Here is a 27352-nt window from a genome sequence, read left to right as displayed (position 1 = left end):
GAGTTTCTTTAGGAAGAATATAACCCTTATTCTATACCAAGAGATGCAAAACTGAGGTTTTCATAGGATTCTTTGTAGAATTATACCATTCTTTGCAGGCCACATTGTTCAAAGTTTCAGGAAAACATCTATCATTAAAACTCATTGCAGTTTTAATTCCACATCAATGACATCATTGGAAATAAGTAAAATGTTTTTCATGTATGGGAAACAGTTGCTTATGTAAATGAATATATCAATATTACTGGTTCAATGAAAACTATAGCAAAAAAAGCAAAGTGTTAGCTTTTAGTTATCATAAACACTTCATTTTTCTAAAACAATTTGAATAAGAATTTCAGATGCCAAGATATTCTTCACCAGCAAAAGACTACTATTTTCTTGAGATATTTAGAAGACATAAACATTCTAAAAAGACTAGTAAACCTCGGGGAGATTCATTCAGCTATTGGCTAATTTTTTCCACTTATGAAATCCAATAGGTTTTGCTTCAATTTAATATTTTGCACTCTGGCAGTGAAGCAGGCAATAGTCAGGATCTAATTCAATGCCCTCTGGGAATTCTGCAAGAAATCTGAAATTGGAGATGGGAAAGGGTACAAGAGTCACAGCCAAAGGCTGGCTCACTGGTGGAAGCAATTATACTCAGGTATTCAGAGGGGAAGAGGAGAGAAGAGATGGTCATAGGGAGAAAAGTACAGCAGAGCCTCGTGTATTCTAACAGGAATAACTTGAATATTATCATATGCTATATAATTCCTTTTGTACAAATAAATTTTGTGATTTCTTCAGCAGCAGCTAATAAGTTAAGTAGATCCTGCTAGTTGATGTATACAGTCTAAATCCTTTCCTTCCTTCATCTATATAGCATCACATAAAATAAGAGGAAAGGAAGAGGTTATCACTAAGGTTCCTTCCAGACTTGGATCTTGCACCTTTTTCCCAAGAAGTCTCTAATGAAGCCCATTCAGAGGTACAGTGAGAGCTATGTCAGGGCTCCAGCATGAAGGGAAAATGAATACAATTATAAAGTCATAGGTACTTCTTGCTAGGAATTTGTTGCACCCCCTCACTCAAAGGGTTCCTTCCAGTGTGCCCTTATCCTAAAAATAAAAATGCACTGTAGCAGTATTAACAAATTGATGGTCTTGTATTTAGTGTCTGTACCATCTTTTCAGTTTATATAGAATGCTTGGCTTTATAAGTTACCTTGTATGGCAGCAACTGTCTTGTCCTTCTCCCATAGACTCATACTTTAATTTTTCAACCCAGTTTGGTAACATGGAAAGAGTGCTAGACTTGAAATAAGAATATGTGAATTTAAGTCCTAGTTCTGCTACTTCCCAACCTAATAAAATCACTTAAGTGTAACCGATATTTATATTTTTGTTGTTCAGCTGTTTCAGTCATGTTGACTTTTCGTGACCCCATATTGGGTTTGTTTTTGTTTCTGGCAGAGATACTAGAGTGGTGTATCATTTCCTCCTTAATCTCATTTTATAGATGAGGAACTGGGGCAAAAAGGGTTAAGTGACTTGACCAGGGTCCCATAGCTAAGTGTCTGAGGCCAGATTTGAACTCATTAAGATGAGTTTTCCTGATTGCAAGCCTCGTGCTCTAGCCACTGTGTTGCCTAGAAGCCTAATATTATATAGGGGGTGAATCACAGAATTTGAGAGAAGGAAGATACCTCAGTCATCATTTAGACCAACCCATACATGAAGAGAATTCCCATTATAACATACTCATGGAGTCTCACAGCTAGAAATTGCCAGTGCCATGATTCATACTCAATCTTCCTTATTTCAAGTTCAACACTCTATCCACTATAGCATATTGCTTCTCCCCTCAACCCCAGTTTCCTCATCTCTAACCATCTTGACGTCTGTGTGTTTGTGCCATTCTTTCCAGCTTTGGTATTCTGTGGTTAAGGTTCAAGGTTCCCAGCTTTTATCAGTTTTGATACTTCCTCCACTCTGTAGAAGCAAAGCCATAACTAGAATTGGGTGAATACAGCTTTACCAAGAGCACTGATCTCTGGAAGCACTTATATTATGTCAGCAGAATAGAAACAACTGAACTTAGCACTTAGTAAAAACAACTAGTCAAAATTAGAAATTATCAGTATTTGTGAATCCCATATTCTGACCTCTCTCACACACATGAATTCATCTTAAGGTTTATTTTAGGGTTCACTTCATGCTACTTGACATACTACTGCAATTGCTAGTTAGGGTTTTGCCGGTATATATTTTCTTAAGTTGATTTCAAATGGATTTGTGATGTTATTGAGCTGGGAATTCCATTCAACAGTGCAGATCACAACTCATCCATCCTTGCTCATCCTGTGTAGCTCCCAAGAGTTCTCCACAGAGGGTTACCCACTCTGCAGGAGGCCATCCTTGCTTTCTTCCCACATCACAAGAGTAATAATGGAGTATTCTGGATGTCCACTTATGATCCTCCACTTTTGACACACAATCAGACCATCATTTCTTCCTGTCATACAAATCCTTGAGGACCTGATTTACTACTATTCTTTGGAGCAAAACGTTTCTATTTTTCTTCTGTTTGTAGTAGTCCTTCCACACCCACCCTTGAATGCCCTTTGAATACCTTTACTTACTTGAATATCTTGCCAGACTGTCTTTAAACTGCTTCTCTCTGCTTTATGAGATGACAAAGCACACAATCATTCATCGTCCTTCTTTGTAAAGTTTACAGATTAGTTTATATTCTAACCCAGTGTTGCCTTTCATGAATTTATATTCTATATCATGAATTGCAATGACCAAAAAAGAAAACCCCATCATCATATGATAATCAAACCTCTGGTGATAAACTTCTACAAACTTAGTCTAGCTAAACTTTTAACAACAGATCTACAGTCCATCAAACCACCTGTATTGCAAGCCTGTATAGTTTGTGAAGACCTAGTGTGTGCATGTATGTGTGTATACCTAGATAGTTATATACAGATATATGTATACACACATATACATATGTACACACATGTATGTATATATGCATGCATATATATGTATAAATGTTTTATATGTGTATATATTATATATATAATACTTTTTTATCAAGAACCCATTACCATCCTATATTATGATGTAGAGTAATATACTATAAAAAATATACTTAGAGGATTGGTTAGAGAGTTCCTGAAGCCAGCTAAAAGTGGAAATTGTTATTTTCTATGTTAATTCATGCAAATACATTGCTCCATTTTATAGGAATATTTGTGTCAGAAAATAGTAACTAATATATGTAGCACTCTTTGATTTCGTTTCACATTCATCTTGACTCTTTGATCTAAAGGTCAGGTTACTCTAGACAGGTATATACTTCAGAAGTTTACACACACACATGCATGCAAGTACACACACGTACACTCACAGACTCACAGCACACACACAGGAAGCCTAGTCATCCCACTTCCTTCCACAAACCAACCATGTGGCTGAGAGAAAACTTTCCTCTCTTCCATGATTCTAATACGAAGAAAAAATAAGCGTGGATTGTTCCACTTTATGGGATTACAGTAGATACCAACAAAAAGAGCTGAAATCTATTTTGAAGATTTCCAGAATTTAATTTGCTCTCACTCTTTGAACTTTCAGAGTTCTAAAGGCTGATTGTTCCCATTAACTTGCTTCATAACTTATACTTTTATGTGGAGGATGTTGTGAAGATGTTAGCAATAGTTACCAAATATGGATTGCCTGAGGATATTTAAGTTTACTTGTAATGGAGGTAAACATTCTGCATTGGAAAGATTTCTATAAAATTTGAGCATTTTTTTCTGCCTTAGGCAAAACTTGAGAAAAGTGTTTGTGTATCTGCAATCAACGTACTTAAATTATGCATAATTTTGTTTCTATATTCTGGATCTTGGATCACAAGAAGCCAAGTATAATTAGTTTCAAAATAGAGAAATCTGACATTCACCTTGGGATGTATATTTGCTAACACTAAGGGAGACATCAAAAGATATCATGTAAGTACATACTACTTTAAGTACATACTACTACTTCTAGAAAATCTTCTGGTATTAAAAACCTAAACTAAAATCCACTTTGGGTGGGGGAGGAGTAGGGAGAAGAGAGAGGACAGACCCATCAACGGTGGATGTAATATTAATGATTCCTTAAACTTACTGAAGAGCGTTTTCTTTAAATAAACTAGAAGCATATCTTGAAGATACATGTTTGTTTTTAAACTATTTGTGGTACATTAAATAATTAAGTAATGTTCTTAAGAAAACTGACCAGATAAGCTTTATTTATTTAATAATATGTTTAATATTTATAACTATAAAAATGAGTAAAGACTTTGATCTGAATCACTTATGTACATAGTATCTTATAATGAGAAATGGAAACAGTTGGTACTGATGTTGGTATTGAGTGAAAACTCAATCCACAGGACTCCTAGTGAAGACGATGTTATGAATGGTTCTAATCAAGCCCATTTTCCCTAGAGAACACCTCATTGAAGATAAAAAGGGGTTCCAGAAAAAGTAAAGATTTAATAAAATAAAATAGGAATTCTTGTAAGCTCATCCATCTAGTCCAAGACAACAGAAGAAGACCAGAAACTTTCAGGTGTATGGTAGGAAGGCCTGAAGTTGACATGAACTTCAGTCAACAGAAACTTAGGCTAGCAGGATTGTAATTGCAGCCTGTTGGAGCTGTAGCTGGGTAAAAGTCAGCTCTCAGTAAGTGGCTGGTCAGGGAGAGGGATGTGAGGCAGAAGTGCCTTTGCAGCATGCACCTTAAGGGCCCCTCACCCTGAGGAGGCCTAAGATGACAGTGATTTCTGTCAGGGATATATCAGGAAACAAAACCAGATGCCAATAAGGTAGCATGCAAGAAGGAGATGAACGTGATTGGTGTGTCTCAGGATAATCCCAAAGAATAAGAAAGCAGAAGAAAACTCCAAATACAGCTATGAAATACTGCGGGTTAAGAGAAGCCCATAACTTCATAATAAGGTTTATCAAGAAGTCCTTCAAGAGTGGATGGAAGAAAAAAAGCAAGAGATAAAAAATAAAATTAAGAGTTCTTAAGAAAAAAAATTGGAACGAGATTACCTCAGAACAGAAAGTAGAAAAACTTAACCAGGTAGTAGACACCTTGAAAAAAAATGGTATGAAATAGAGTGCAATGGTCACATGAGATAATATATTAGAAGAAAGACAAAAGACTGAAAAAAAATTAGAACACGTGAAGGGTCTGCAATCCAAATCAATTGGCCTGGTGAGTTCTGGTTGAGATAATAATAAAAAGGTCAAGATAAAGAAGAATTCCTCTACATAAACTCAGCAAATACATGAAAAGAATCAATCCCAGAAAGAAAAATGATGAAGAAAACCATAGAGAAGCAAATGCAAGCCTTTCCATACAGTCTACAACTGCACACAAAGAGGGCTCAAAGCTGGCAGAGGCTGGTAGAGAGGTTACAGCAGAAAAGCCCCTTCAGAACCAGGCAAATGAAGCAGAAATTCATGGAGGTGGGGAGAAAGGTTGTCCTATGGTAAACAACATAAAATCCAATAAATGAGGCAAAAATCAGTGAACATGAGAGAGAAGATCCATCAGGGAAACCAGTTTTAGCCCCCACAAACAGTAATTGGAGACTATAAGTCAGATCCAAGACACTGGTATACTAGGGGAAAAGTGACCCTATATATAGGTCATTGAGTAAGGAGACAGAACCTGTCTATGAACTCATAGGAGCATTGAGGAGCTCCAATGGAATACATGATCGACTCTGCACATACAGAGGTCTAAGGCAATCTGACCTCCAATACCCCACCAGTATCTTGCAGGGCCACAGCAGGGAATAGAAGTGACTTCTAATTGGGGATCATGCAAGGAGGAGACAGAAAGACCAGCCGAATCTATAACTTGCAGGAGCCTGAGGCAAAAGCCAGGGATTGAGGCAGAGGGTGGGCTGGTACCAGCCACTCCACTCAAATTGGGCACAGCAGCAGCCAGACCACTGAGGGGAAAGGCTCAGATGAGGCCTACCCAACCCATTCAAGAGTCCTGAAGGAGACTGGCTTAAATCCTAAATCTGAATCTAAGACAGAACATATTAGTAAACAGAAGAAAATGTCCAACACTATGAGTAAATATTATGGGCTAAGAGAAGCACAGAAAAGGGGACTACACAAGAGGCTGGAAGAAATTACTTAAGAGAGAAATAATCTAATAATCAATAAAATGAGGATTAAAAAGGAAAAAAAATGTTTAAAAAGAGTAAATAGCTTAGATTTGGATGTTAGAAAACCTAACCGAAGTAGTGTACCCCATTAACAAAAGAGGAATGGCCAAATAAAACTCAATGACAAAAGAAAAGTTACAGAAAAATCAAAAATTTTTTCCCCATTTACTTTTTTAAGGTTAAAAAAGGAGTAAGGGAAAAGGGAGGAAAATAATCAGAGGGGAAGGATGCTTCCTAGCTTTTGGCAGAGAGGTGATGGGATGCACATGCAGAAATGACAAACATTTTCAGACATAATATGTGAATGTTTTTTCTTAAATTTGGTACAAAGGAAGGCTTTGGCAAAGGAGGGAAGTTATAAATGGAGAGTAGGGAGAGTGATAGTGATTAAAAATAAAAGAATATAAAAATAAAAGAAAATACAAGAAAGAAAAGGCTATCAATGAAACATTTTCAGTTTTTAAAAAGTAAGCAAAAGAGAACAAAAGGATGTACCAAAAGGAGATACATGAACTGGAAATGAAGTTTTAAAAAAAACTAGAAAAGCAAGAAATAAGAAAGCTCAAATATACACAAGAAGAAAAAAATTGAAACTTAAAAAGACAACAAAATCATTAAACTGGAAATAAACCTAGGAGTTGGATTTTTTAAAAATTAATACAACAGATAAACTGTTAGTTAATCTGCTTTTTTTTTTAAAGAAAGGACAATGAATTACCAAAACCAATAATTAAAAAGAATTCAAAATAAATAAAGATGCAATTAAATTGTTAGAAACTATCTTGCCCAATTTTATTCCAACAGACCACTTAAACAAAATGAATGTACACTTATGAAAACAATAGCCTAGATCAGGGCTGGGGAACCTGTGGTCTGAAGTCCACATGTGGCCCTATAGGTCCTTAAGTGCAGCCCTTTGACTGAGTACAAATTTTACAGAACAAATCCTTTTATCAAGGATTCAAAGGGCTGCACTTGAGGGCCTAGGCATGTGAGACCTTGAGGTCACAGGTTTCCCATCCTTAATCTACATTAACCTAAGAAAAAAATAGACAATTTAAATAAACCAATCTCAGAAAAAGTGAACAATTCATAAATTAACTCCCAAAGGGGAGAAAAAAATCCACAGGTCTAGATTGATTTAGACATGAATTTTAGCAAATGTTTAAAGAACAATGACTTCTAATATCATATAAACTGTTTGCCAAAAAAAAAATCAGTATCCTACCAAATTCCTTATGTAAGAAAAATATGATCAAGATAAAAAACATAGGAGAAGTAAACCAGAAAAAGAAACTTCTTAGAAAATGCTATAATAATAATCATCATAGCTAACATTTATATAGAGCTTACACTGTGCCTGACACCATACTAAATTCTTTACAATCATTATCTTATTTGATCCTCACAACATTCCTGGAAGGTGGATGCTATTATTATTCCCATTTACAATTAAGGAAACTGAGGCAGACAGAGATTAAATGAATTGCTCAGAATCACACAGCTAGTAAGTGTCTGAGGTCAAATCTGAACTCAGGTCTTCCTGATTCTATGTCTAGCACTCAATACATTTTATCACCTACTGACCTCTATTAATATGTATTTTATAAAGAGTTATTATGAAGAAAATAAATGATAAGAATCTAAATGATGACTATCTACTATCTCTTTCCTCCATTGGCCAGAGAAATTTTGGGGAAAATATCTTTAATTGAAAGAGATGAAAAGGATGCCCATCAGTTGGGAAATGTCTAAACAAATTGTGGTGTGTGCTTGTGATGGAATATATTCTGCTCTAGGAAATGATGAGCTCTATGATCCTAGAAAAAAGATGAATAGGGGTGGCTAGGTGGTGCAGTGAATAGAGCACCGGCCTTGGAGTCAGGAGGACCTGAGTTCAAATCTGGCCTTCGACACTTAACACTTACTAGCCGTGTGACCTTGAGCAAATCACTTGACCCCAATTGCCCAGCCTTCCCCCCTCCAAAAAGCAGGAAAAAAGAAAAGTTATAATAAAGATGTGATTTTTAAAAAATGAATAGATTTGCATGAAATAATGAAGAGCAAAATGTGTAGAACCAAGAAAACATTGTATACAATAATAGCAATATTGTTTTAAGAACAACTTAGAGTGACCGAGTCATTCTGACTATTATAAATACACAAAAGTTATATTATATACTAATAATATAATATAATATAATGTAACATAATTAATATAAAATTTATGCTATAAATACCCTGCAAAGGTCCAATGAAGGAAGATGCTGTTTGTATCTGGAGAAAGAATGAAACTGATTTTATATATATATACACATATATAATCAGTTTCATTCTTTCTTATTATATATACATAATAATTTCTTATTATATATAATATCTGTGTGTCTGCATATGCATATTATATATGTATATACATACACAGACAGTTGTGTCTAATGGTAGCCATCTCTAGGGTGACAGTGGGGAGAGAGAGGGAAATAAAAGGAAAGTCACATGATAACTTTGTTGTATATTTAAAAGGAATAACAAGTTACACATCATAGATCTGCAGTTTCAGGTGCAATCCTTTTTTTATCTTCCCTATTTTGTTGTGGAAATGCTTGTTTTATTTCTTAAGTTTAGAATAAAAGTAAAAATAAAGAAATAAACGAGATGACCCAAAAAGAGGAGGAATTTACTTTTTTTTTTTTTGTCTTTCGGAGGGCAATTGGGATTAAGTAATTTGCCCAAGGTTACATGGCTAGCTTTTTGTGTGTGGGTGTTAAGTGTCTGAGACCGGAACTGAACTCAGGTCCTCCTGACACCGGGGCTGGTGCTTTACTCACTATGCCACCTAGCCGCCCCGAGGAGTTTACTTTTGCTAATAAGGAAGTTAACTAGTGAAAAATATAACATGCTAGATTGGAAAAGCAACTGTAGAAAGAAATGAAAATCAGAAAATCACTATAAATGTTGTTTCTGTATGGGGATAAGCAAGGTGATCTTTCAAGCCTCCTTCCTTGACCCCCTCCCACTCCCCAAGGAATGCTATAAAGTTTTAGTGCAAGACAATTTGGAAATTTGGTAAGAAATCAAGATTCTAATTTTAGGAATGACTGTAATGCTTTCACTGTGACAGAGTGAAAGTCTCACACTGAAAATGTTTCCATTTCTCCAATTTTTTTTTCTTTTTCTATTTGTTTTTTTAATGATAATTCTGAAAGCATAGCCTGGCAGCAGTCAGAAGATTTAGTAGTATGAGCAGAGTTGCTTACACAGTGAATCTGACCACAAGTATTTTACTGAATCAGCTACCTTACTAATTTGGTACTAAGATTCTACAAAATGAAAAAAAAATGTATATATGTATGTATGTACATGGAAACAGCATAACATAGGACCCACACAATGGCAATAAATAACTTTGGGGGGGTAGAAATACAAATTCATTTTTAGACAAGAGTCCTACTCAAGTGTTCATTCAAGAAGTCCAGAGAAAAACATTCCACTGGAAAGTCCTCAGCAGGGACATGACTCTCTTGGGTAAATAGGCCTGGTGATTCTTTCTGACCTCACAACATAAATCCTAACAGACTTAGCAATACCAGAGGTAATGCAATAAAAATTCCTTTAAAGAAATTTGAGGCAACAATTATCATTGGAAATATATGTCATGGTGACATAATACTTATATTTTAAAACTATACTCACTTGTTTACAACTTTGATAAATTTTGTCTAAAATAGTAGTTCTACATTATAACAAAAATGTTTGTCATACAACTTTGAGCAATCCCTGGTTATATGGTACAGAATGGTATTATAATACTATAGATTCTTAACAAATAGAAATTGTTTTATTAATTGCATAGGCACCCCTAATGCCTAGAACAGTGCCTGGAATATGGTAGGTGCTTACTAAATGCTTGGTTATTTATTCTTTTCATTCCCTTGAACAATGGAAAGAAAATAGCTCTTCTAAAAACAGAATTCTTATTTTACAGAATTTGTATTTATGCATTCTCCACAAATGATATGATTATAGAGAGCTTTCCACTGAGGTAAAGAGTTACTATTAGTCCATTGGATACCCACTAAAGTCTACTATGAATCCATTGATGCTAACTGAAGGAAGGAGATTTAGGGTATTGGAAGAAAGTTCCCAATGGCCATCAACAAGGTAGAAGAATTAGAGGGAGCTCAGGGAATCTGTAGCAAGGAAGAGTTTTAAAAAAGGGACCAGATTGATTCCTATTAAATAATGAGTATAGGGTACATTATTCTATCACATTCCTGAAAAGCTTCTGGTCCATCCTGAGGACGACATTCCAGATATTCTACTTTGGCCCAAGGTGCCATCTTCCTTAGGTGTATGCCCTTATGTGACTTAAGCATTGGGACATGATAACTGACATTTATGAAGTGTTTTAAACTTTGCAAATCACTATACATATATGTGCCTATTATATTTATGTATATGTATGCACATATAGGTATACATATAGGTGTTTATATCTATATGCACACAGAGAAATAGAGAGAGAGAAAGTGAGGGTGAGGGAGAGAGAAGAAAGAGAAGGGAAGAGAAGAAAAGAGAAAAGGAGAGAGAGAGAGACAGAGACAATGAGACAGAGACAGAAATAGAGAATCTAATTTGAAGATCACAATAACTGTGAGTCAGCTCTTGTTATCCCCAATTGATACATGGAGAAACTGTCTCAGAGATTTTGTGTGACTTGATCATGGTTACACAGCTAGTTAAGAGCCAGAACCAGGATTTAAACCCAGATCTTCCCACTTTAAATCTAGAAGTCTATTCACTGTGCCAAGCTTACCATATGCTTAATTTGTGTTTAAGTGAACATTCAGATAACTGTGTTTGTTTTTCATCTGAGTAATATCACAGTTGTACAGCTTACAGAAAACAGAGGGGTGGTTGTCTTAATCTATCTTTACTTTCTTTATGTTGCTTAAATTTTCTAATTTTCTGAAGACCAGTATCTTTCTTGGCAAGAGTTTTGTATGGTGGTTTTCTCTTCCCTTTCCTACCTCCCTATCTAACTCTGCCTTATCCACATGCAAGCACATGTGCGTGCATGCATACACAAACACACACACACACACACTTTACATTGCAGTTTACGGGGCTGTTTTAAAATGCTTTCATGAACCAGTAATGCCATGGTTAAGGTTACATGGTCCAGCAGCGTTGCATTTGGCAACATTATCTGGGTTTTTTTGTGCTTTTCTTCCTCATGCCTTATCACAGTTTCCCTTTTCACAGTTCACATTTTACACAAACTGTGGCATTTGTAGCAATGTTCTAATGACAAAAGCAAGTACTGAATGTTTTGCTTTATTCATTTCCTTAGATGTTGAAACTGACAGCTTAACACTTCTATTACATTTTATCTGTGAGTCATTGCCCTTGCCAACACTCAAGATAAGAAAGGATCACTCGTGCCAGAAGAAAGAAAGGCAGATCAGACAGAGGACAAGGGCTGTATTACAGAAATTCTGTTTTGAAAATGAATGTTATATGTCACTCATGAAGTCAAAGATATAAATGAGAAATGTCTTAGTGATCTGGGTTACTTCTGTTGAAAATTAATATTTAACTTCTAGTTAACCACTGGAATGCTCAAAGGGATTCTGTGTGGATTGCGGGAATTTTCAAAGCATTGCTTCAATCCAATCGAATATACATTTAGTAAGTATCTACTGTCACTCTCTCTGCCTTCACCCCTGTCTCACATGAAGAAGTATCCCTTGTCTTTGCCAAGGCAAACCCCTCTACATACCCAAGTAATCCCATTCCATCCTGTTTTCTCCAGCAGTTTATCCCCTCTATCATCTTCACTCTTTTACAAAAAATTATCTATTTTTTACTTTTTTATTTATTTATTTATTTTTTTTGGTGATCTGCCCGAGGATCAGTAACCACCAAAAGGCGAGGCTCCCTGAAAGCTGCCTGGATCTGGTTAGTGAAGGTGCCCGGTGTGAAATGTCCAGCAATAGGTGTGGCGCCAGTGGCAGCAGCAAATTTCAGAACAGCTCGCTGGCCAGTGTTCCTGGATGAGATCACACTAACATCGGCTGGGTTTTCAATAGCCGCCAGCAGAAGTTTTTCCCAAGTTCTCTTCAAATTAATGATGTAGATGCCGTCACTCTTTCTTTTGTAGATATACTGTTCCATCTGGAAGTCCAGATTGGTGCCGCCCAAATGGGTTTCTGCAGCCAGGAACTTGAGGACATCCTCCTCCTTCATCTGCAGGACATCTAGGGCTCCGGACATCGCGAAAGTTTCCCTTTACAGTTACGACGGAAACCAAGAACAACGCCGTATGGAACCCTGCTCGGGGCAGGGCGGAGAAGCTATTATCTATCTTGTTGGTATATAGTTGTCCTTATATTATCTTCCATATTAGACTATACACTCTTTGAGAGCAGGGACTGATTTTACCTTTCTTCGCATCCTCAGCACTTATTATAATGTCTGACACATAGTAGCAGTTTGATAAATGCTTGTTGAGTTGACTTGATACCACTTCCTGAACCTGAATGGTAGGCACTGTACCAGAAGCTAAAAATATAAAGACAAAGACAAAACTGCCCCTGTCCTTCAAAGAGCTTGCATTTTACTGAGCATATTGATTAATTTCAACCCATATATTAAAGTATATTCGATAAAAAAAAATGTGTCTATGTGTGTGTGTGGAGATTCCTCCCTTAACTTTGGATAATTTTCTAATAAAAAGAGACAAAATCAAAAACAACAAAGGTGATGTAAATACATACATACACACATACATATATATGCACACACACTTATGTATGTGCATATACATGTATGTGTGTGTGAAAATACTATGAAATCAACTTTTAGAGATGAGGTACTTATTCAGGGTAAAGATAATTTCAGTGCTTTTTTTTGCCAGGATCTAATATGTATCTGACTAAAAGAAGGCCTTAGGGGGTGAGGGCAGGGAGGGAAACAAATTCTGGAACCCTTTTGTGACTATTGGACAAACATACATGAGCTTAGTTATGGTTTAACCACAGAACTGAGGATTTTGTTAATTACCTTAAGCTAGAAATGAGACTTAGAGAAATTGAATAGACCCTGAAGAGATCCTTATTTGGACTAGAAGATGGGTCTAAGAAAAGAACTCAGAGGTGACTGGAGATATAAAGTCTTTACCACCTTTCTCTTCTCTACAGGGCCAGGTTAGAAAGGTTAGAAATCCCTCAAAGTCTAGAAAAGGAACCAAACTTTTAAAACTATGCAAATTCCAAATTATGCACCTCAATTTTTCTGAATGAATGCAGTACTCCTTAGGCAATGAAGAGACATTTACTTGCCCAATCAATTGGTAGAGACCAAAAGAGAAGTGGCTTATCCCAGTTCTGCAGAAGAACTATCCATCCAACACTGGCATCACACCCAATTAGAATTTTTTTTTTTTTGCTATTATTATTGAAGAAGTATTAAGGGTCACGTTTCAAAGCTGTAAGTTTTCCTGGGTACATAGATTTTCCACATATGTGCCTCCCTGACACAAGAGTACTTTAATATATATATATATATATATATATATAATATTATGTCATAATTATTCTTTCTTTGACTTCTACTTAGTAAATGTTTAGATCTAAAGTTAATAGAATTGATTGGTTGGGCAATTTGTTAAATGGGGAGCACACTGGCAGGGGCTCAGGAGAGTAGCCACCCAACATTACTCTTACTATCTTAAAAGAGTTAGTTGTGGCAGGTTATTTCAGGGAAACTCCTGACTTGCTGGTGTGAGTACAGGTTGGGGAACCAAGACAATCCAAACTCCAGAGAGCAAAGAAGGGTACTTTATATACACATGATCTTTCTCTCTGGATAAAGGATCGAGGTTCAAATCCTACCTCTCATGTTTATTACCTTTGGAAACTTGACCAGGTAATGTGAACTCTCTGGTTCTCAGAATGGGTTGGATGAATGGGACCTCTGAGGTCCCTTCCAGATCTAGAACCATGGCATTATGGAATACCAAGAATGAGAAGTTGCATCACACTATGTGTTAATGATTTTTTTTAAAGAAACTACACATTGGGAGACTTATTGAGTTCAACAAAGCCTTGGTTAAATCCCAGTTCTGCTACTAGTCATGTATGTGATGTTAATTTAAGTAAATCCCTTAATCTCTCCAGGTTGAAGGTTCCTCATTTGTATAATGAAAAACTTGGACTAGGTGATCACTAATGTCTTACTGAATCTCTAACTACTAGGATCTCAAGTTTTTCTCTGATTTACTGACCAATTTTGGTGACTGGCCTAAATTTCCTTACCCATCTTTTATTTTTCTTCTTTTGATGACTATGATTGCAAGTTATACTTCTTAAAACTTTTGTCCCCCTTCCTACTCTGTTTTCTTATGCATCATTCCCTTGGACTACTCCTCATACTCAAAAGTTGGGTCCCCAAGTTGGGCTGACAACCCTGGATACAAAGGTAACATGTGGGCCCACATATCCCTATAGTCCTGATATAATAGTTCTAAAATAATTATCTCTTAAGACCCCACAACTGTACTTATTTTTAATAGTAAGCTAGTAGAACACAATTAGCTCAAAGCAACGGCATTTATTAAGATGGTATAACAAGAATAGTGGCTAAAATATTTCCAGACAACCTGGGTCACACCTTCCTACATATAGATACAGTACAAGTGGGAAGGGCGGGGATATAAAGAGATAAAACAGGTAGTAAAGCACACATAGGGAGCACATAAAGTCAGTGCAACTCACTCTTCTGGCAATGGTTGGAAAAGGAAGTAGATTGTCTGTGACAATTGTGGGAAGGGGTGGAGGTCTCTCTTTCTGAGTCACTGCTGGCAAGATTTTTGCCTTTAATAGGCTGATCCTTCACTTGGAAGATGGTCATCTACCCATGAGCCAATGTGGCTTCAGAAAGCACCTAGGAATGGTCAATATGGTGTTTGCTAACTCCAAGAGAAATGCCAGGAGCAAAACAGAGGTCTGGACACAAAGTTCACTGATCTGACCAAGGCCTTTGATATTGTCAGTTGTGAGGGCTTGTGGAAGATCAAGGCAAAATTGGATTGCCTAGAGAAGTTTATCAGTATTATATGTCAATTTCACGATAGCACACTTGCATGGGTTCTGAATAGTGAATGTTGCTCTCCTGTTTTTCCAGTCATCAATGAAGTGAGGAAAAGCATGGTGCTTTCAGCAATGTTGTCAGACGACTTCAATAAGGATGAAAACGACATCAAGATCAACTACCTTGGTGATGATAAATTATTTAACTTGAAAAAGCTAATAGCCAAGACTAAAGTGGAGGGTGAATTGGTACATGACTTTTTGTTCACAGATGATGGTGCATTCATTGCAGCCTCTGAAGTTGGGTTCTCTGCTGCTTGTGGTAATTTTGGTCTGACAATTAATAACAAATTAATTAATTAATACCCTAAAATGGATGTTCTTCACCAGTCAGCACTGTACCATCCATACAGCAAATGGAGAAATTTGTTAAGTTCACTTACCTTGGCAGTATACTTTCCAGGGATATCCGCATAGGTGATGAGCTGGATGCCCAAATTGCCAGAGCTAGGTCAGTGTTTTGGAGGCTCCCAAGGAAAGTGTAGAAGAGAAGAGGTATTAGGCTGCCTACCAAACTGGAGGTCTACATAGCCATCATGCTGACCTCATTGTTGGATGTGTGTGAAACCTGGACAGCGTAACAGCACCATGCCAGGAAACTGAATCACTTCCATTTGAATTGTCTTAGGTTCACCTGGCAAGACAAGGTATTGGACAGTAAAGTCCTTTCTTGAGCTGAGCTGCCAAGCATTCAAATTCTACTACAGAGTGCATAACTTCAATGGGCTGGCCACAACGTTCAACTACCAAACATATGTTTGCTTAAAAGACATATGGAGAACTCAAATGAGGCAAGTGCTCACAAGGAGGTCAGAAGAAGAGATACAAGACTACTCTCAAGATCTCTCTGAAGAACTTCAGAATTGATTGTGAGATGTGGGAGACATTGGAACATGATTGTTCAGCACAGTTTGCCCACATCAAAGAAGGTGCTGGGCTGTATGAGCAAAACAGAATTATAGTAGTTCTAAAGAAAATGGAGAAGTGAAAATTTAGAGACATCTCCACTCCAAATGTTCACATGGACTATTTGTGCCTGATCTGTGGTAGAGCCTTCCAAGCTCATATTGGTCTGATTAGCCCAGTCAGACACACTGTACACTGACCCAACATCGTGATGTCATTTTGGCCCTCTTCAAGCATGGACAACTACCAACTAAGCAACTATAGCTGATTTGGAAGAGGTAAGAGACCACCCAACAGCTATCTTCTGAAAGAGGCACAAGCGATGTGACAAAGAGCCATCCCCTTCTCGAGAACTAGGTTCTTCTGTTGGCAGCCCTCCTCTAGACTGTCAACAGTCATATTCCAAAGAGTTCTCCTACGTTGGCTATGTTTTAGACCTGGTAACCTTGCTTTTTTGCAGGGCACAATGGGTGTGGCTCATCACTGACCAGTCAAAAGCAAGCTGTTCCTCTAATCCCACCATAGAGGATTTCTTCAAACCTAAAGAGGTTATAAAGCGTAGCCCTTTGTGTCTGTGACCTGACCCTGGGCAGGGTTTGGAGGAAATAAATGGATTATAGGTATCCTGACCAACTTCCAACTACGCATACATGAAATTCACCTAAAAGGAGATATCTCAGGAATAAAAACAGCCACAAGAACACTTAGTTTCCATGGATTTAACTATCCTTTCTACACAGATGAGTCTCAGATCCAGCCCAAGTATTTCTGTTATACTATAAGCACACATCTCAAAGTGCTCCTTGGTCATATCAATCTGGATTGAACATGCTATAAACAACCTCAATGACTTAGCAGTGAGATGTGGAAACCAAAAAATCTAATGGGATCTTGGGCTGTTAAGAAACAGCTCCACTGTATTCCTGTTGTATAGCTCTCATCTGACTAAATCTGGAACATTTTGTTGAGCTTTGAGCACCAAGGCTTAAAGAATGTGCAGGACTGTCCAAAGGAGAGAAAAGAGGATGTGCCCATCAAGAGCCTTGAATCTGTGACATGTGAGGATCATTGGGAAGAAGAGGGCATGTTTTTCCTAGAGAAAACTCAAAAGGGACATGAGCTATCTCCAAGGTTCTGAATGGTTTCCATAAATGAGAGGCATTAGACTTACTCTTTTTGGCCCTAGAGTAGGGTGTGTAGAAATTGCAAAGACACAAGTTTAGGCCTGATGCCAGAACAAACTTCCTAACAATTAGAACTGTCCAAAAAGGAAATGAACTCTCTCAAGAAGTGATTGGTTTTCCCTCCTTGGAGGTCTCCAAGAAGACGTTGAATGATCATTTGATAGGAATGTTATACTGGGGATTGATTCCATTTTTTTTTTTTTTTGTATGCGTTGGAAAAGATGGACAGCTGAGGTTACCTTCCAACTCTCAAATTCTCTGATTCTGTGGTTCTGTGGTTAGATAATATCAATAAAGCAGGTCAAGCTAATTCCCACAGTGTCCAAGCATTACAGAAGGAAATTTCCAAAGACAGCATATAATTACTGGTCCCTGACCCCTTTTCTCCATACAAATCTAGCAGTTCAAAGTATGAAGGGCACTGAACAAATGCCCAGTTTCCTTTTGGTGTATGTTGGGGTACTGAAAGCATGCCATCTTAACCCATAACAATAGAAGGGTTCACATTTGGTAACATCTATAATTTACATGTGATTAGGGGACTTTGGTGATTAGGTAGCCATAGCAAATGACATAATTTAAATATAAGGCTTCCATTAAGTTCTTCTCAGAGAGTTCAAACCCTTCTCTACCACTCTAAGAATGAGCCATAATGCACTTCAGGGGGCCCTCTGTCCCAAGTTTTTACAATGTCAGCATCCACTACAGTTCTGTGAATGCTCTCCACCTCCCATTGACTTTGGACACTATCTCCTGTCCCACTCCAGGTCTCTTTGGATTTTTCTTCAACCAGAAATGTTTATATATCTATTTAAAATTTCCAATTACATGTAAAAAACATTTCACAATCTTCTTTTAAAATTTGGGGCTCCAAATTATCTCCTTCTCTCCCACTCTTCCCCCCTTCCTGAGAAAACAAGCAATTTGATTCTGATCGGGGGCAAATATATTTCCATATAAGCCATATTGCAAAAGAAAGCAGAAACAAAAGAAAACAATAAAAATAAGGAAAGTAAAAAGAAGTATGTTTTAATCTGCATTCAGAGTTCATCAGTTCTCTCTCTGAAGGTGAATAGTTCTTTTTATCATAGGTCCTTCGGAATTGTCTTAGATCATAGTCTTGAGCAGAGTACCTAAGTCTAACGGTTGATCAGCCATATAATATTCCTCTTACTGTGTACAAAGTTTTCTTCATCCTGCTCACTTCACTTTGCATCAGTTCATGTAAGTCTTCCTAAGTTTTTCTCAAATCATTCTATTCATTATTTCTTATAGCACAATAGTATTCCAGCACAATCATACACAAAACTTGCTCGGTCATTCCCCAACTGATGGACATCCCCTTGATTTCCAATTCTATTACACCACAAAAAGAACCGCTACAACTAGTTTTCTACAAATAGGTCCTCTCCCCTTTTCTTTGATATATTTGGGATACAGATTCAGTAGTGATATTGCTCGGTCAAAGGGTATACACAGTTTTATAGCCATTTGGACATAGTTCCATATTGTTCTCCAGAATGCTTGGACTAGTTCACAACTCCACCAACACTACATGTGTCCAGATTTTTCCACATGCCTTCCAGCATTTATCATTTTCCTTTTCTGTCATGATAGCCAATCTGATATGTGCCTGGGGAGTACTAATTTCATATGGTGGGCTTTTTACAACTCAGGCAACCAGGAAACCATGTCAGTAGCCCAAGAACCAGTCTCTCTGAAGCAGCAAAGGCATAAAAGATTGTTTCCTTACCCATTATAGGAGAAGCTAGACAAACCTATATTAAATACATGTTGTTCCTACCACATTCAACCCCTTGATGGCAAGATCCTAAAAAGCTTATGAGGGAACTTCCATTACTTAATGGCCTTAAGGCCATTACAAATAGCTCTAACTTTGGGGGCATGTTTGTCTAACAAAGACAAAGATGAAGGAGGAGCTTACAGAAAATAAAAGGGAGAAAAAGAGAATGGCAACAATCTAACAGCCTCATAAATAAAAGTAATATATTTCATGGGAATGATATCAGGGGCAATTCATAATAGATATCTGGACAACAGGTGGTAACAATGATTCCAACAGCAGCTGCATCACCAGGGCCACTGTGCAAATACTATCACCTCAAGTACAGTAATCAATCCCTATTTTGTTTTTGGGTCATCTGGAATAAGGTAGATAAGAGGTCATAACTCTCTCACACATGACCTGTCCTAGGGTTTGAGTTAAAACAAAGAATTTGCCCCATACTGTCATCTATGTGGTGTTCTCTACCCACCCTACAAAGCCTCCTTCTCCCTACAATCACCATATGAACATGACACAAAGTCTTTGCCCCTTTAGAAGCCTTTGCTTTCCTTTTCTCCTGAGACCCCTTCTTCCACTGAGCAAAAGATCAAGGTGATCAGCTTGCCATAACTGAACATAAGCACGAATCCGCTTCATTATGTTTTCTCCCCCAATTAGGAAAGGAGAACATCAGGATGTCTATGTGGGGAATATGGATTTTCCACAATGATTCCATAAGCTTTCCAGTTTATTTCTTTGACTTTAGTAGAACAATGTCAATAGCATATTATGTACAACATTTACATCATCTGGATTCTCTCCATCCACTATATTCTTCCAAACTTGTCTGAGTGGGCTGAACCCTAGGTTTTCTTAGGGTTCATCTTACTTCTTTTATCCCTCATTATCCACTATCTAATCTAGGGCCTTGGTCACCATAGCCTCATCTGGCTGGTCATGAGTGCTACAGGAGTGGCTGTCAATGTCCTTAGGAAGTGGGGGGACTCTTTCAGGTTGCCGCTCACCAATATGTGGTGGTATGAGGGGAAGTTCAGGGTGGTTAGGACATCCTTAACTCCTCCCAAGGTGAAAACAAACTGCTCCTCACTAGTATCAGCCACGGAAAAGAAAAAGATATTAATATAACCCCCTGCCACTCACTAAGGCCTCAGCTACCTAGTCCACAACATATATGAGGTCAGGAAGGGATACAACAATCAACCCAACAAATATATTTGGCTCCTTGTAATACACTGTGAACTGCCAGGTACCATCATCCTCCTTCACTCACTCATGGTAAGGGGACTTGGTAGAGCAAAGTACTCTAGCCATCTTCACCTCCATCATTAAGGAGGAAATGTCTTCCAAACTCTCTACCCTGGACTCAGTAGTTTGATGGGAGAGCCAAGGTAATTCTGAGGGTTTCCAATTGGTCTTGACCATAATAGCCAACACAGGGGTTGCTATTAAGTGCCCATACTCATTCTCAAGAGCTTAGACTGTTTATACCCAATATACATTTACCATGATTACCACTGATTGCTGAAATTGTAATTCAGACAGAAGGGTCTTTCATCCACCTCCACTTGAATAAAGATATCCCTCCCTTAGTAGTTTGTTCCTCCAAATCCCCAATAGAAACTGGGATGCCCCTGTGGATCCATTGAGGGTTGATTCGTATAATAGTATCCAGAAGGAGATATATATATATATATACATATATATGTGTGTGTGTATTCATACATATATACACATACATATTTACATACATATGTATATGTGTGGATGTATATCTCCTTCTGGATATATATGTGTATATATGAATATACATATATACATATATGTGTGTGTATACAGAGACAGAGAGAGAGATCTCAGATCTCATCAGCCCATCATGATTCCCTTCTACGGCTTGAATTCCTTTCTTGGGGCTACAATGAATATAAATTGAGGCTTTGTGGAACATCAGCCTTTTCCCAAGGGCAAGGTTTCTTATAACATGGGTTCTGTGAACATTATACACACACATACACACACAGTATGTGTATATGTATGTACATGTATTGTGCATGTATGTATATGTGTTTTTCATATACACACATGCATGTATATATTTGGGTATTATGTATGTATATGTATATATACACATATTTTGATAACTATACTTCAATATAATGTTTCCTTTGTAATCCTACATATTTTATCTAAGGCATTTAAAAAACATTCTGAATTTTCCATAGGCTACACTAGACTGCCAAGTAAATTTATATAATAATTAATAATTATATATAATAAGCGTTTGCTGTAAGGGGTCCATGGCACAAAATAGTTAACAATCCCTGCCCTAGGACACTCATCTCATAAGTCCCTCAATTCTCGATGCAAGGTCTTCAGTGGCTCAGGCTTACATAGTGGGGTCAAAGCTTTCTGGGATGCTCTAGAGGCCAAATTTAGGAGTAGCAGAAGGGCCCTTAATATTCTCTTCTTTTCTGTTCTCCCCTACGGAGAGACCCTCCACAGGAGCCAAAACCTAGGCTTAAAGTATTTTACCCAGGACTCCAGGGTGGGGCATGTAAAGTCAGAAAACCAGAGTGTGGGAAAGAAACCAGACCCTCTCACTAGAGGCCAGGTTCCCCAAGGACCGAATCTAGTCCAAGCCGGAGCATAGGGAACACAGAAGATGAAACGCTTCATGGAGAGGGAGATGCAGCAGTGGCCCATTCCCTGTGAAGCCAGCAGCAGTTTCCCGTTACACGTTACTTTACAGTTACATAGAATACATTTACTGTGTGAAAACTAACTTCAAATTTTCTCTAAGCTGGAAATGGAGGATAAAAAGGCAGAACTGATTTCGGAAGACACCTCTGAGTCCAACTTCCCGGGTAAAGTTTGGTGCATTTGTTTCCTTTTAACTAACTCACTTTAGTCGGTTCTACCCAGCGTCTGGTCTCCTTGCTCTTTTGGGCAATGCGACATTCCAGACTAAGGAACAGGAGTAAATTCTGGTCCAACTGCGAAAGTCTAGTCCGGGAGGCTAGCAAACAGCACTTGGAATTTCCTACAATCTCAGCTCCACTTTATCCTTTGTCCCCTCCCTTTAGCCTTGTTTTTGTCACGTGGGGGCTCTTTCCGACCAATAGGAAGCGGCTCCTTGGTTCCTTTGGCTCCCCGTCTTAGCTGCTCGGGTTTCTCACGTTGCTGTGGGGTAGGGAGGGGGAAAAAGTTTTCTGGGGGAGGGATCGTGCTTTGGAGCGCGCAGAAGCTCGGAGTGCAACTTTGTAGCCCTCGCAGGCTCCGTCTTCTCTTCGTGCCTGCAGTGCAGAAGCATGAACGGAATTCGTTGTTTGGAATAAAAGGAGAAAGTGTGAGTGAGTGGGGTGTGTGTGTGTGGACTCTCGCGGGCGCAGGAGTTGTTGCTGAGTCCGTGTCGTGAGTGTGAGTGTGTGTGAGTGTGAGTATACGTACTAGAGCGATTGTGGGGCGGGGGCTGCTGAAAGCTCCGGGCCAAGCGGCACAGGGAGCCCCCGCGATGGGGCACTCGAGGCTCCGCGCTGCCGCCGCGCTGGGAATGGGGCTACTGCTCCCCACTCTGTTGGGCTTTGTGGGTTCCGCCGCGGGGCAGAGCAGCAACAAGATGGGTGGCGAGCACCCACCCGCCGGTGCCTCCACCTCCCCACGGTGTCCCGCTCCCTGCCGATGCCTACGGAACCTGTTGGACTGCAGCCGCAAGAGGCTGACCGGGCTGCCAGAGCCTCTCCCGCCCTGGGTAGTGCAGCTGTAAGTACTTATTCTTCCGGGACTTGTCCCTGATCGTGTTCCCTGGAATGCGGCTCCAGCCCAGGTCCTTGCTGGGACAGTGCCCGGGAAGGCGCCTAGGTCTGGGCTCAGTTTCCACCCGCCGCCACTGGCCGTCTGCTGTATGTTTTTATTGGTGCCCTCTGGCTGGGGGTGCTGCGGTTGGGGAAGGAACCCCTTCTGTTGGGCTCGCTCTACTGCTCCTCGAAGTAGATACTCAGTCAAGAGGGACGGGGTCCAGAGGCAACCTGCCGCCTCCCCAGAGTTGATGTTTGATCCCAGGTTGGGGTCTTTTGGTTAAAAGTTGAATTTCTGACCAATATCGCGCCCTTCCTGGCCTCCCCATTTGCCCAGACACCTAGTGGGCTCCAGGTTGCAATTGGCAATTTGCGCAGGCACTCCTTGATCCTTTCTTAATAGCCTTCGTGCAACAAAGGGATCTGTTTGTTCTTTGCCCCTGTTTACCATGCTGTTCCTTCGGAATTTTACATAAGGAGGCCTTTTGGCTTCTCTCCTCTCCAAGGTTTTTAGTTCCTGGTTCGTTCTCCTACGTGGTGGTAGAAAATCAAATGAAATTACGCAGGGCCTGTTGCTTCAGTAGGTGAATTGCTCTCCTTAGCATGAAGTGTTTGGAGGAGACCGTGAGTTAAAAAAAAAAAAAAAAAACGGGGCAAAAGTAATGCGAACTGGTCCACAGCTTAGGCATTTGACACGTGAAGCTAGCATGCCTAATACTGTTCCACATGAGTTGCAGAAAAAGAAAGAAAAGAAAATGTTTGTTATTTGGTGATCTCTCCCAATTCTTCCCTCCTGGTTTTTGGGAATTTAGGCACCTTTTTTTTTTTTTATGGAACATTATATTTTAAAGTAGTTTTCCACGCTAAAAGAAAACAAAAGTATATTTTGTAGGATAGAAATTAGGCCTACGAGAGCCTTGTATGGTTATCCAGAAATTAGTTTTTGCTTAAATAACTTAAAATAGTTTAAAGAAATTACAATAAAATTTAATTTAAAGAAATTACAATAAAACAGTGTACTAAGTTTTGTCATATACTATGCCTTCCAGCAACTGAATATTTAGTCTGGTAGTTTAAAAAGCAACATTTTAAATATAATGCATTGTGTTTAGCAAAATCTTATTCCATAGAGATTTGGTGCCCATTGGCATAATTGTAAGAAAAAAATATTGGAAACCTCAGTGGAAATCTGGGATTTTGAAAAGGTGATGCTGGAGGCCTGAATTTATTTTTCATTTTTGTCATCAAGATGATTAGACTAGCAGTTTTATTGATTTCAGTACAGTCTACCATGTGCAAGGTGCTTTCCTAGTAAGTGGCCATCAAAGATAAAAATGAAGACAGCACCTGCCCTCCAGGAGCGTTGATTTTATTGTTCAAGAAGGAGAGATAAGGTCTTTAAAAAACAGGAAGACTTCCAATTAGCTGTGGCTAATTCTGTTCATTTGCCTCATCTGGAGGTCATGCTGCCTCCTTCATGAAAAGTGAATGGCTCTATTGATGACATATGGAACTGAACACTGAAATGGCTGGAGGTGGGCACCAATGAATAATCCAGGCCTGAGAAAAAGAAAATCAGCTTTTCTTTTTCACAGGTAGGCTGGAAGTGCTTTTCTCACCCACCGAATCTAATCAACATTGAAGAATTTCTTATAGCCCAACTTAATTTAAGCTTATAGATATAATCCACATTTTGTTTTCTGGGGGTTGGGGGTGGAGAGGGTGTGGGTAAGTGTAGAAAATCTTAAAAAGCAGCTGTATCCCTTGGTTGCAAGTTGTTAAACCAAAGGGGGTTCAATAACAATTTAAGCATTGTCTTAAAAGTGCACTGACCTAATTAGGATTTTGTTTTGCAGATAATTTGGTGGTGCACTAAAAACAAATTGCAATTTATTTGGTTAGTGCAGTCTTTAATTACATTTCCGGCCTGTAGTAAATTGTCTTTCTTCAAGTTCACATTCCTGAAACTTATGTGAAAATAAGTCCCACTTGTATAAATAAGCACAGGGTCTGTTGTCAGAAACCCTGCTGTGATCACTCATTGGCCAGCTGTGTCATTCTTGTACTTCTGTGACTTTTAACCATCTTTGTAGGTGTTACCAACCGTGTGGTCCAAATTCTTTCATGTAAATGCTTCTTTTGTTTGTGGAGAAAGCTTTAGGAGGCCCCTCTCTGCACTTTATAAAGGAAGGGAGTGGGACAACATGTGGAATTGGGTTTTGCAAAACCTTTGCTATTTTCTCACTTGAAAATCTTTGGCAGGGTGTGGGGGAAGACACCTACTGCTTATATTTTGCATAATTAGAAAAGCTTGGAGGGGGCATATGGAGATAAATGTTTTGTTTCTAAGTCTGAGAGTAAGTAAAGAATTTCTTTTTTTTCCTCTGCATCCCGTACTTGGTGTGAACAAATTAACACCTTTTTCCCTTAAGGGAAAGAACTAGTGAAAGTCTGTCTTTTCTGTTTTTTTTTTTTTTAAGAAGACTTGTCTTTTGTTTAGAAAGTTAGTATCTGGTGAGTTTACTGTTGTTTGTAACTGATGACATTTTTTTTTTAATCTGCTCAATTGTAGTTTTGACCTGTGATTAGAAGCATCCTATGGAAAGTGAAGGAATTGAGACTGTAAACAAGAGTATTCTACTTAGCCTAACTCACAGAAAGTAAAATTAATATTTGAATGAAAGTGGTTCTTTGAGAATTAAAAAACTGATAAATATTTGGGAAAACTTTGTTTACAACTGCCTTCAAAGTTGGACTTGAGTTTACTTCTGGAGTATGTGCTTACAAATGTGCTCTGAATCTTGTTAGAATGAAAGTTTCATAGCTAGGAGGGGGAGAAGTTGTACCCTTGCCAGTCTCTCAACTATTATTAAATTCTCCCTGGAATTTTAGAATTATTTACCTTATCACCTAGGAATTTTTGAGATCTCCTTGAGGCCCAAGTGAATGTCCACAAGGTAGTCTCTGCTAATGTTACATCTTCGGTGTTGGCCTCTTTCTACATCCTCTCAGTCTTTACCAAGATTGTCAGGGGAAAAATGGCCTTTATGGTTTTCACAGCTGTTTTTCTGTATTTTCCAGACTAAAACTTGAACATAGCAAGCTGATTTATGAGTCACTTTGGATCACTGTCTTAAAACAGCTACAGCCTGGCTTTTTGTTTTTTAGCCTTACAGATTTCTGCTGAATTAGCAGCTCTACAGGCCCCAGTGGGATTGATTAAGAAGCTGTTGCTGGATTTGCATTTTAAAATTTGACTTGGGAGTCAGGTTTCTGAATGCTAAAAGGAAGAAAAGTCTAGCTCTAACAAAATGTTGCAAATTAAATATTTTCATCTTGTTCACTTTCTTACAAAGTGTGGGGAGAGGGAGAGTCTTGAAGAGGCTCTTCTCTGAGAGGTCTTAATTTCAAATATTTTGCTCTTCAAGATCTTGGTAAATATTTAAACTCTTTTCCACCTGTTGTCCCCTTCCCCCTCACCCATTCCTCCTGCAAACACACAGGCACACGAACACTCCCTCTTCACCTTTACCACGTCTCTATGTATTAAAAAAATAAAAATAAAAAAGTAGACAAAGATGAAGTTTTCCTTTTTGAGAGGGAATTGAAACTGAAGATTAAAAAAATACTGAAATTCTATATGTTAAAACTGTTTTTAAGTATACCCTACATATAGTATGAGCTTACATTTAGGAGAATGTGGCATATTGGTTATGAAAGAAGAGTTTCTTAAATATAAGCTGTAGGAAAGGTAAATTTAGCTACATAAAAGTTTCACAACTCTAAGTCTTTAGTTAGTAGAAACAGCTTTAAGAGAGAATCTTCTCTGTCTTCCTGCCTCCCCCCCAATATGTTTCTCCTAGTAGAAAAACCTCAGCAATGAAAGTGTTAGACAAGTGTTTCCATCTCTGTACCTGGATTAGAAAAGCCATTATCACTTGCACGTGCCAGAGTCCAAAAGAGTGGCTTTTCACTTGAAAGGCCTATTGTTGGGGATCTCAGTGATTTATTGATTGTCACTTTAAAGTGACCCTTATTCCTCATCATTTTTGGTTGTGCAACATTAGTTAACGTGAGAAAAAGATTAAATGATATTTTATTTTTTCATTTTTCTTTGGCCAGCCTCCTCACTCCCTTTCCCTTCAAAAAGGAAAAAAAAAATGATTATTTTTTAAAGAAATTTAATACACTCAGACCCATGCTTATAAAGTATGGTTCCTGCAGTTTTTTACCCCTCTCCCCTCATTTAAAACTTTGAGAAATAATGGAAAAATA

At 38.4% G+C, this 27352-nt stretch overlaps 1 protein-coding gene across 1 annotated transcript in view; it reads left to right on the top strand.

Annotated features, from left to right (window-relative positions):
* Positions 1 to 22416: 22416 nt before the first annotated feature.
* Positions 22417 to 27352, top strand: part of LRIG3 (leucine rich repeats and immunoglobulin like domains 3) — a 61561-nt gene continuing 56625 nt past the window's right edge. Inside the window, exon 1 of the mRNA XM_069080559.1 lies at positions 22417 to 23042. Within this exon, the coding sequence (XP_068936660.1) occupies positions 22795 to 23042 (248 nt within the window). The 5' untranslated portion in view covers positions 22417 to 22794. The remainder of the gene's footprint in view (positions 23043 to 27352) is intronic.

This window comes from Petaurus breviceps, unplaced genomic scaffold (assembly GCF_028583685.1).
Source record: "Petaurus breviceps papuanus isolate PSGF00001 unplaced genomic scaffold, PetGlider_PUasm1.0 154, whole genome shotgun sequence".
NCBI lineage: Eukaryota > Metazoa > Chordata > Mammalia > Diprotodontia > Petauridae > Petaurus > Petaurus breviceps.
The sequence above is the reverse complement of the archived record's forward strand: the minus strand, read 5'-3'. Positions and strand labels throughout refer to the sequence as shown.